Raw genomic sequence first — 11,448 nt, forward strand, 5'->3', positions numbered from 1 at the left:
CGTAACTATAAATAAATATCAAAATTACATAAAGATTTATGAAAACGTGACAATTGTATGTATGTTTTTTTCAAGTACCTTAATACTGGAGACGACGTTATATTACATTGACATATTTTTTTTCAATTAATTTTTTTAATAATAGATTAAAGCAATAATAACATTTTAGACCCTTAATGTTTTCAATCTATTTAATAAATATATAATTTAATTATTTTATAAAATCAGTCAGCAATTTTAATTGAAAAAATAATATAATTAAATTAGGGACATATTTGAAAATAAAATAAAAATTCAATCCATATATAAAATTAATCAAAATATAAGGAGTTTGAATGGTTTTTTGTGTGTAGGTCCACCATTCAACTATCGCTTAAAAATTACGGTACTTGAATATCAAAGAAGACCTTAATGATATGGTCAGTTACCTCAACGAAGCACGTGGAAGGATCACGGTTTTATTGCGAGGATTTAGGGTATTGCTATACCACCATTTTATAGATGCAAAGGTGTCGATTCTAATGGTGGTAGCTTGGCGCCCTAAATTGCTACCATGAGCCTTTAACGCTTTGTAAACGAATTCAATTATATCATCGTGTTCATGACGAAAACAAATTCCGATGGTATATTCAATGTCTCAAAAATACGCAATTTCAACATTGTCGAACTATTACTAGTAACTAGAGACGGTGATGACAGGTGTCGATTTATGATTCGTTTTTTTTTAATTATCATAATTTTCAAACTATATATGTCAATAAAAAGAGAATTTTAGGGAACCGCATTAGAACTATAACTAGGCGAACCAAAATTTCTTTGCAGTTTACGCATATATCCTCTAATGGAAAGTGGGGATACAAAATTCTTACCCAAAAAAAAATATATATATGTTTTTAATTTGTTTTTTTAAATATCCATCCTTATCCTCCACATCCTCCATCCCATGTTCCACCGACTCAGGAGTCAGGAACACTAGGGGCCGTAGGCCAGAAAAATAAATATTCCAACCCGCGTAATAAATGACGGCTTCCGGCGCAGAGTTTCCTCAACTTCCCACCAGAATCTGCCACGTTGCAAAAGAATTCTTGTGGAACCACAACGTGGAGCACATAAATCCAACTCTGTTGGACTGTCAAATTACGTGATAACAGTCGAGTAACGTGAACATTCCTCTCTAATTTAACTGCAGTACAAAAAGGCCGCTCTAAGATTTTTAACCTAACCGCGGTTAACATTAAACCTAACTACGGTTGACATAAACCTAACCACGGTTACTCCTTAATCCTTATCAGTTTATAAGCAGAAGCAAAGCAGTGATATTGTTCCCCAAAATATCAACAGCCACCGCCCCTAAAAAACAAAACTGGAAAATGATGCTCGGAGAAGCTCACCGGCCGAACCCGACGATCCTCGTCCCTCCGTGGCCACAACTCCCCGATGATCCAACGGCCGATAACATTTTCTCTCCTCACTCCTTAAACAGCAATGCAAACGGCAGCCCGGAATATAGCAATCTCTACCATATCCCAGAAACCTATGCGGCACTCCACCGTTACCTGCCGTCAAACGATCCGGATTTGGACTCCGATAGCGATATGTCGGGTCTGGATCCGGATTCTCCGGTGGACGCTTACTCCTGCGACCACTTCCGCATGTACGAGTTCAAGGTGAGGAAGTGCGCACGTGGAAGGTCGCATGACTGGACCGAGTGTCCGTACGCTCATCCTGGAGAGAAAGCGCGGAGGCGCGACCCGAGGAAGTATCATTATTCGGGTACGGCCTGCCCCGATTTTCGCAAGGGAAGCTGCAAGAAAGGTGACGCGTGTGAGTTCGCCCACGGCGTGTTCGAGTGCTGGCTCCATCCGGCGAGATACCGTACGCAGCCTTGCAAAGATGGAGGCGGTTGCAAGAGGAGGGTCTGTTTCTTCGCTCACACGCCGGACCAACTCAGAATCCTGCCCCAGCAGAGTCCAAGAAGTGCTTCTGCCTCTGACTCGCCTTCCTGTGCGAAGACGCTTCCGTTTTTGTCGTCTCCGGAGTCTGCTTCCCCACCCCCGAGTCCAAGAACTGAGTCGCCAATGAGTCACTCGCTGAGTCGGTCACTGGGCACGAGTTCCATCAACGAAATGATGGCTTCTTTCAGGAACCTGCAGCTTGGAAAGGTCAAGTCCTTGCCATCTTCATGGAATATGCAAGTTGGGGGTGTGGGCGGTTCCCCGGGGTACGGATCTCCTCGGGGGTCTATGCTTCGACCCGGATTCTGCAGCCTCCCCTCCACTCCCACCCGTACTCCGACCCGACCAGGCATCGGATATCCTGATATCTTTAACACTTGCTGGGAGGAGGAGGAGGAGGAGCCGGTGATGGAGAGGGTAGAGTCAGGGAGGGACTTGCGGGCGAAAATGTTTGAAAGACTAAGCAAGGAGAATTCTCTGGAACGGGTCGACCCGTACCCGACTAATGCGGTGGATCCGGATCTGGGTTGGATCACTGAGCTAGTTAATGAAGCCAAGTGAAGCGAAGCGGGCTCTTTAAGAAATGATTGATTGTTGGAGGAATGGTGAGTGTGTATTTTTTGTTGGGTTTTGAATTCGACTTGATTTCTGCTCATTTTGTGAATAGAATCTGAAGAAGAAGAAGAAGATAGGGAGGAGAAGGAAGTGGGTGCAGTATTATTTTGGCTTTTTGGGAAGCACAGCAACAAATTGAAGAATCTGTGTATATATTTTTAATTAATTTAATGATGTTATTATTGTTATTAATCATCAAGTAAAATATTTTGGCCATTTTGGGAATTATCCGAGAGTGAAGAGAGGGAGTGTTCAGTTCAGCAGAAGGACAAGAGAATTTGCCAAACTTTTGTTCAGTTCAGCAGGCAAGACATCAAATCATGGGATTGGATTATTCCCTTTTTTCTAATTTCATTTTTATGTTTTTTTATTATTATATTATTATTATATATATAGAATAGTATCCAACCGGCTGAATGCTGCTGCTGCTGATCTTATCGTTACTAGTGTAAAGTTTATATTATTATCATCTGTGTAAGCACTTTGTCATATTTCTGATTGTTAATGCAATGTGTATTTTTAATCCGCCCAACTCTTACTTTGTAATATCATTGAAAAATACTTGAATGGGTTATTTTAATTAATCTTTGTCACTCAGTGTTTCTTGTGAGCATAATACGTACACACACACACACACACACACTTGAATCAGTATCTAGTGGAAGGTGATATTTGATTATTAATAGGCCTGTGGAAACTGTCTTTGCGACTCACAGATTAGCACTTGTTTAGTTGAATATAAGAGGGGCCAAATCTATATCCATATTTATATTCATATATGAGATGGTGGACGGTAAAGTTACCGTAACATCATGTTGATCGTGGGTATGGATTTATGGAAGGAGAAAATAATAAATAAAAATGCTGACAAAGAAAGACTTTGTCAGCATTCTGTAGTTTCAACTTTACTTATCACATTTTTAACCCATCCAACACGCAACATTATTATGAGCCATCAAGAGTCTCTTTGCTCGGAGTAAATGGTTTTGAATATTGAATTATTGTGATGTACGACCTTCGCTTTCTCCACCATCTGATTGTTCATCACCATGGACCATCCTGTGGTTGACAATTGCTATTCTGATTTGATCTTTGACGAAGACATTTAAGAATGATGCCAACTGATTTAGACTGACATTAGAGAATTTACTTGTACTGATTATATATAATAATCTCGTTAATCCACAACACCCACTGTTTGCGTCACTACAGGAAATTTTCTTTGGAGCTTTTTGCCAGCGTGAATAAGCATGTCTCTGTGTTAGCACAACCAAGAGATATGTGAAATTACATTTTTTTTCACTTAAATCTGATGGCTTTATGGGATTTTTCAGAGAGAATTAACATGGCGTGTTTGGGTTAAAATGGTTAAGAATTCTTGCACAGTTTTGAGTTTGATTTGCTTTATTCCAATAATCTTTTTTAATGTAAGATGGACAAAAGGAATCAGGTAAAGCATTTCTAAGAATGAAACTTAAAATCTAATATTGATCTTTGCGCCCACAGTTCATTGAGTTAAAGAGTAATAAGAAGATGGAGGAGTTGGGAGTTTAATGAGTGAGATTTATTATTTGTTTTTTTTTTTTATATCACTGAAAGTTATGTTTAGTTATATATATGCTCTCTCAGCGGTATGAGTAGGAATTTAGAATTCATTTGGATTCTAATTTTACTTTTACACAACAAATTCTTAGAGGTCTAATGGTTATTTTATGTGTTCTAACTTCTAAGGCCCTGGTCTGCTGTGCAACTGTCTCAAACTATGTTTAAAAGTTGTTGATGTAAATTTTTGCTTCATATATTGTGATTGATTTATATTTTAAACTTTCTTTTGAATTTAACTTTGTTCCTCAAGGCGCGTCCTAAATAAGTGTCTTTTTATGGTTAATTGTTTTGTTATAAAAAATTATCAAAAAGAACTGACGTGCCAGCAATAGCCTTTCGATGCTCAAATTATTTATTTATTTTTTTACTTAATTTCTAGAAAAAAAATAGAGCAAGATGCATAGGATTTTTGTATTCATTTTATAGCTTCATCATCCCAGTGGGATGCTTGGCCTTTATATAAGCGACTTGAAGTAGGAAGTGGAGGAGTTATCATGATATATAGTATTGTCTTTGTGACATGTGTCAACAAGTCCATGCATGAGGGTATCTTTCAATATGTGCTAAGACTTGTTAATGACAAGTCTTATTTGGCCATTAATTTTGACTTTTTGTCTTTGGCTTTTAATGGGCTTGGGTTTGAATTCGGCGTTTATGTTTTTTTTTTTTAAATGGAACTAAACTTTCATTAAAATGAAGAAGGAAAAACAAACATTAGTTCTGAGGGGTCTGAACCCATCCAAACAATTTTTTTCACATTTCTCTAGTGCTAACTTAGCTAGAGAGTGAGCAAAAGCATTATAAGATCTAGGTATATGTTGAACCTTAATCTGATTAAAATTCTTCATTAAACTTTGGATTGCTGCCACAACCCAAAAGATCTCTTTCATGCTACTCTGTTTGTTGTTTACGAAACCTACTACCTCTTGAGAATCTGTCTCAACAATTAAGAAGGGTAGCTTAGCATTCCCAACAACCTGCGGGCCGAATTCTATAGCCTCTGCCTCTACATAGGCCACATCTCCACAAAACTTTGAACAATTAATTGCTGCAGCCACTACAATTCCCTCGGCATTTCTAATAACAACTCCCAAGCCTGATGTGTGCTTTTCTCGGTTTGTGGCTACATCCACATTTAGCTTAAACCAACCAGCTGGAGGAGGGGACCAATTCTGCTGTGCCTTCCATGTCTGCTGATCCATGTGAATTGGTGCTGGCACATGGGTTCGTTTATATGCCTTTAGGATAGCTTCAGCTTTGGCCAGCACGATATGGGGATCTTCCTTCTTTAGCTTGAAAATAAATTGGTTCCGTGCACTCCAAATCCCCCAACAGATGGCCACTAGCAATTCAATATCAACCTTTCTCCTTGAGCATAATCTTCCCTTCAACAAACTTAATAAATCTTCCCCAGCCTCTTCTCGAAGATCTTCTGCAAATTGAGTTAGCCTCCAGACTTTCCTCGCTGTTTTACAATTGACCAGAGCATGAAAGATGCTCTCCACACCATATTTGCAGATCTGACAAACCGGCTCTTGAGCTACCTTTCTTTTCCAGAGATTTTCCATAGATGGGAGGAGGTTTGTTTCTGCCCTCCACATGAATATCCTCAGCTTTTCAAGTAAATCCAAAGCCAATATTGTCTCCCATTGGTTTGTTGTATTTCTAGAGCTTGAGGGGAGTGCTAGAAATTTCAATCTCAAAGCTACCTGGTAACCACTCTTTACACTATACCTCCCTTGTTTGTCATAATGCCAAAGGATTTGATCATCCTTTGGCTGCCTAGGAAGAGGCATGCTTACAATTCTGTCGGCATCTAGCTTATCAAAATGGCAGTAGATCTTCCTTTCATCCCACTGGTTGTCATCATTAATTAACATTGAGACATAGGAATTTTTTGGCAAGGTTGGCCAAGAGGTGGGTCTAAATGTCGAGGGCCTTGGGATCCAGCTAGCCTTGTAGATTTGCACCTTGTCCCCCTTCCCAATTCTCCATCTTGAACCGGCCAAAATAACTTGTCTTCCCCAAATGATACTTCTCCATATAAATCTCGGGTTAGATCCAAGCTTTGCATTTAAAAAATCAGCTTTCTTGAAATACTTAGCCTCCAACACCCTTGCAACTAATGAATCTGGATGTTGCAGTAATCTCCACCCCTGTTTAGCCACTAATGCTTGGTTAAAACTTGAGAAGTCTTTAAAGCCCAGCCCTCCTCTGCTTTTCGCTTGGCTTAGACGTTCCCATTTCGCTCAGTGAATACATCTCTTCTCTTTTTTGGATCCCCACCAGAAATTGGCAATAGCTCTCTGAATATCATCACACACTCCTAGAGGAACTTTGAACACGCTCATGGCATATGCCGGAACAGCCTGAGCCACAGCCTTAATCAACACTTCCTTGCCCCCACTGGAGAAAAATTTATGCTGCCAATTGGATATCTTCTCCATTACCTTGAGTTTGACATCTTGGAAAAAACTACTTCTCTTCCTCCCTATCATTGAAGGTAGACCTAAGTATTTCTCATGCCTTGAAACCACATTGAGCTGAAAAATATTCTGTATGGCTGAAATTTCCTCAACTTTGGTGTTTTTGCTGAAAAACATTGATGACTTCTCGAGGTTAAACAGCTGGCCTGATGCAGTGGTATAACTGTCAAAAATTCTTTTCAGATTTCCACAATCCATAGGCGAAGCTCGGATAAAAATTAGGCTGTCATCAGCGAAGAGGAGGTGTGAAATATTTATGTCTTTGCCAAACGATAATCCATGAATGAGTTTCTGCCTTTCCGCCTGTAACATCAGAGAAGAAAAAGCTTCTGCACACATGATAAATAAATATGGCGAAAGTGGACACCCTTGCCTTAGGCCCCTCTGTGGTTGGATAACTCCACGTGGCACTCCATTAATAATTACAGCGAAAGACACTGTAGTTATACATCTCATAATTAGATTCACCCATTTTGAAGAAAAACCCAACCTAGTCATGGTTTGTTCTAAAAAGCTCCACTCAACTCTATCGTAAGCCTTACTAATATCAAGTTTCAAAGCCACCAGCTCATTTCTTTTTCCTTTACTATGCCTAATTTTGTGTAGACACTCATCCTACTATGATATTGTCTGTTATGAGCCTATCAGGAATAAACACGCTTTGTGTTGGGGAGATAACTTGATGGAGGATCTGTTTCAGCCTATTTGCAATCGTTTTAGCCACAATTCTATAGATCACATTGCACAAGCTAATTGGTCTGTAATCTGTTACTCTCCTAGGCTTGCTAACCTTTGGGACTAAAGCAATATAGGTATGGTTAAGAGGAGCCATGGTACCTTGCTCATTTAGAATGTGGAGGCAGGTTGTGATGACCTTTTTTTTCACCACGTTCCAGTGTTTCTGATAGAAGGCTGCTGGAAGCCCATCTGGTCCTGGAGCTTTTGTCGGAGACATTTGAGCTAAGGCTTCCGTAATATCCTCCAATGTGAAAGGTTGCTCTAGCTGCTCATTCATGGCTTCTGAGACTCTTGGCGTGATTCCTTCTAATGCTGCCGAAATTTCTTCTTGACTTGGCTGTGATGTAGTGAAGAGTTTTGCGAAATATTCGCAAAACTCATACTCCACCTCTTCTGCCTTATCAGTCCAGCTACCTGACCCATTTTCAATTCCCCAAATCCGGTTCTTTTTCTTCCTCGATGATGCTTTGTAGTGAAAGTATTTGGTGTTTTTGTCCCCTGCTTTCAACCACTCCGCCCTCGATCGCTGCTTCCAAAATTTTTCTTCATTAATTAGAATATCGTGAATCTGCCCCTCTAACTTCTTAATCTCTTCCCCAGAATCATATTGCACATAGCTTTGTTTCAGCCTCTCCAGCTGATTCATAATCTGCTTTAGCTTCTTCTCTCTTTCACCAAACTCTTCTTTGCTCCACAAAAGCAGCCTAGCCATTGATTCTTTAACCACCTTTTGAAACAAAGGTATGGGATTTGCATCATTCCAGCTTCCGTAACTACTCCATTCAGTCTTGATTATTTCTTTGCAAGCTTCATATGGACTCCATAAATCCTCATAATGAATTCGAGTGGACTTTTTTCTCTTCCAGCATAATCCTCTCCCCCTTTATTGAACTTCCATAAACAATGGACAATGATCAGAAGTCCAGGTAGTTTGATGAGCTGCTGCACAGTCGTAGAAAATGTCACTCCAGCTCCTATTACACAAGAACCTGCCAAGTCGTTCTTCAATGTAATGAGGCCCATATCTCCCATTATTCCAGGTAAATGGGTATCCTTTATATCCCATATCCACTAGATTACAATCTCGCAAAGCTTCTCTATCGTTTCTGATCAAGCTTAACTCTCGTTCATTACCTCCTGTTTTTTCATAAGGGTGCAATACTTCGTTAAAATCGCCAAAACATAACCAAGGCAAAAGGGATAATCCTGCCAACCGCCTCAGAAGTGTCCAAATATGCTTCTTTTGTCCAACCTCAGGATGGTCATAAACGCTGTTGCATCGAAAGAGCTTCCCATTTTCAGTTTGAACCTCAGCATCAATATGGTGGTTGCTGAAAGATTTGATTTGCACCACAATTTCAGAGCTCCACAACATCGCTAAACCTCCTCCTCTACCTCTTCTATCCACCTCAAAACAATTTTCAAAGTTCAACTTCCTACTAATCCCGTTCATTTGCGCAGGCAACAACTTCGTTTCACACAGGAATAAAAGCTGTGGCCTATGCAACTAGAGAATCTTTTGCAATGCTAGAAACGTTCGGGTATTCCCCAAACCCCGAACGTTCCAACTAAGGATCCTCATGGCTTCCGGCGGGGCTGGCAACCAGCCTCCGCCGATATCTCTTCTAAACTTGGAACTGCCATCTCCATTTCTTCTATTGCCAACGACTCCTAAGTAAGTTTGAGCTTTGCTGTTGGGGAGCCTTCTTGTTGTTGCTTCATTGCTGACTTAATCAGGCTACCAAGCTTTATTTTTTTGTGTTTTGGGCTCGGTTCAATTAGGTGACAGCTTGACCTTTTTGAAGCCTTTGGGCTAGCCTTGCATCCACTCTTGTTACATGTTGTTCGAGCCTACAGCTTCCATTTCCTTTTATTGGGCCTCGAGTAGTTCATGCGTGGCCCTTTATCCAAACCATCTTTTTTGGTTCCCTCTTCTGCTTGATTTTTGGTTTTTTGGATTTGGTGTTCTGAGCCTGCTGCACCCATATCTAATTCAATTGAGACAGCCCTTTCATTTTCCCTCTCTTTTGCCTTTGCCTTTCCCTTTCCCGCTAGAAATCCCGACTTTCCAGGAGATTTTCCATTGTCAGCTGCTACCTCGTGCTTACTGTCCCCGATTTGCTTCTTTTTCGATCCTTCGATATCTTGTATTAAATGCTCATCAGCTTTCCACTCCACCTCAGCATCTCGAGCTTGTTCAATGATTTGACCCGTTTCCTCATTTGTTGGTTTCGACCCGTGCACCATATCCGGGTTTGCTTCAAACCGCCTTTGTTGTGAACTCTCATTATCGATTTGCTCGGAAATTGTTTGATTGCCATCGGTTTTCCCATGGTTTCTACTCCAGTTTCCTCTACTGCGGTTCAGTCTTGCTTTTTCACTTATCTTGATCGCTTTCATCCAGACCTCATATGGTAGCTGCTCTTTGTCTTGCCCCCTGTACTGAGCACATTATTTGAAGCTATGACCAATGTGTCCACAACAAAAACAAAAATCTGGTAGATGCTCATAGCCAACTGGCATTGGGATTTTTTCTTCCCCTTCTAGTTTGAGAAAAATCATTTTGGGCAGTGGTTTTGTTATATCAACAGAGATTCGTATTCTAGCAATTTCACCAATACATTCTCCATATTCGTCCGTCTCAACTTCCTCCACAATCCCAATTTGCTCCCCCAAAACTTTTAGGGTGTCCTTTTCCATACACATGATTGGAACATTCCGAAGTTGTACCCAAAATGAAGTATGTGTAAAGGCTTGTCTAGTAACCTCCCCAATTCCTTTTGGCTCTGTGAGGATAATCAAAGCTCTGTCAAAGTGCCAAGGACCTCCTGCTAGGATTCTTTTCTTGTTTGCTTCTAACGCAAATTTGAACAAAAAGACATTGTTTCCCAAGCTTTCAATCCGAATTTCTTTGGTTGTCCGCCACACCATTTGTAGCGCACTCTTCAATCCTTCTTGATTAACACTCCTGTTGTGTAGAATTTTACCCACCAAACAACCAACTACTACTTGTCTTCCTTTGCTCCTCATGCTTCCCTCAAAGTTCACTATCTTTTCTTTGTCCTCCCCTATGCTTATAGCTTTGCATTTTCTAATCAATTCCTCAGTATCCATATTTATGCAAACTCTCTTTTAACAGATTGAGAAATTGATGAACAACCTTGGTTGTTAATACCCTGTGTTCTGTACCCTTCACCAACTCTGCTCACCCTAATGAAGAGCCTGAATATCTACTTGATCTTGAATTTAAAGTAGCAAATTGAAATACTTCACCCACCTGTGAGTGACTGCTCGAGTCATGAGGACCCTTTTACTCTTCCATTCAAAGTTCTCTCTAGGACAGAGAGAACCTTTTGAAGGAGACTCTCGAATTCGGTGTTTATGTTAGTTTCTCACAAAGTGGATTGATTTTGCAACATATTACTTATTAGCGAATTTTATAAAGTTTTGCCCTTAGTACATAGGCTCATTCAGTAGAATGTTTGCAAGGCTATAAGCTCATTTTATAGAATGTTTATTTGGCATGTAAGCTTGTTTCGTAAACTGTTTGTTTGCCTATAAGCACATGCTGTAAAATGTTTATTTGACCTATAAATTTATTATGTAGAATTTATATTTATCCATAAGTGTATTTCGTAAAATGTATATTTTCCCTTAGATACATTCTGTAGAATGCTTGTTGCCTCAAAGGTTCTCACTTCTAAGTGTGTTATTATTTGTAAAAAGTAGACTCAAGTAATTCTTTACAAAGAATGGATTTAGGTCTTTCTCTATAAAATGACATCTTTGGTGTTTTGTTGAAAACTCTCCCTTTGGATATTCTACTTAGAAATATTTTTTAAGTACATAAGTCATTCTTTGTAAATAATAGACCGAATTTGCTATTTGTAAAAAGTGAACCTAAGTCATTTTTTTGTAAGGAATGAATGTAGATCATTCTTTGTATAATCACGCCTTTATCGCTTTGTTGAAAACTTGTCCTTTGGGCGATTGATTTAGAAATAGTTTTTAAATGCATGTGTCCTTTTTTATAAGAAATGGAGCTACAT

The 11,448-nt window shown here is 39.7% G+C and overlaps 2 protein-coding genes across 2 annotated transcripts; one reads left to right on the forward strand and one right to left on the reverse strand.

The window, feature by feature from the left end:
- Positions 1-1,303: 1,303 nt before the first annotated feature.
- Positions 1,304-3,096, forward strand: LOC18056156 (zinc finger CCCH domain-containing protein 20). Its single transcript, XM_024178124.1, has one exon. The coding sequence runs from the start codon at positions 1,371-1,373 to the stop codon at positions 2,514-2,516; it is 1,146 nt and encodes a 381-aa protein (XP_024033892.1). The 5' UTR covers positions 1,304-1,370; the 3' UTR covers positions 2,517-3,096.
- A 1,848-nt stretch (positions 3,097-4,944) lies between these two features.
- LOC112095607 lies at positions 4,945-8,852 on the reverse strand. The gene is made up of 5 exons (XM_024177716.1): positions 8,389-8,852; positions 7,452-8,280; positions 6,436-6,964; positions 5,099-6,306; positions 4,945-4,953 (listed from the first exon to the last, which is right to left on the reverse strand). Exons 1-5 carry the CDS (start codon positions 8,850-8,852, stop codon positions 4,945-4,947), a joined length of 3,039 nt encoding a protein of 1,012 aa, XP_024033484.1.
- Positions 8,853-11,448: the final 2,596 nt, after the last annotated feature.

The sequence above is a fragment of the Citrus clementina genome, unplaced genomic scaffold, assembly GCF_000493195.1.
Source record: "Citrus clementina cultivar Clemenules unplaced genomic scaffold, Citrus_clementina_v1.0 scaffold_1, whole genome shotgun sequence".
In the NCBI taxonomy this organism is placed as follows: domain Eukaryota; kingdom Viridiplantae; phylum Streptophyta; class Magnoliopsida; order Sapindales; family Rutaceae; genus Citrus; species Citrus x clementina.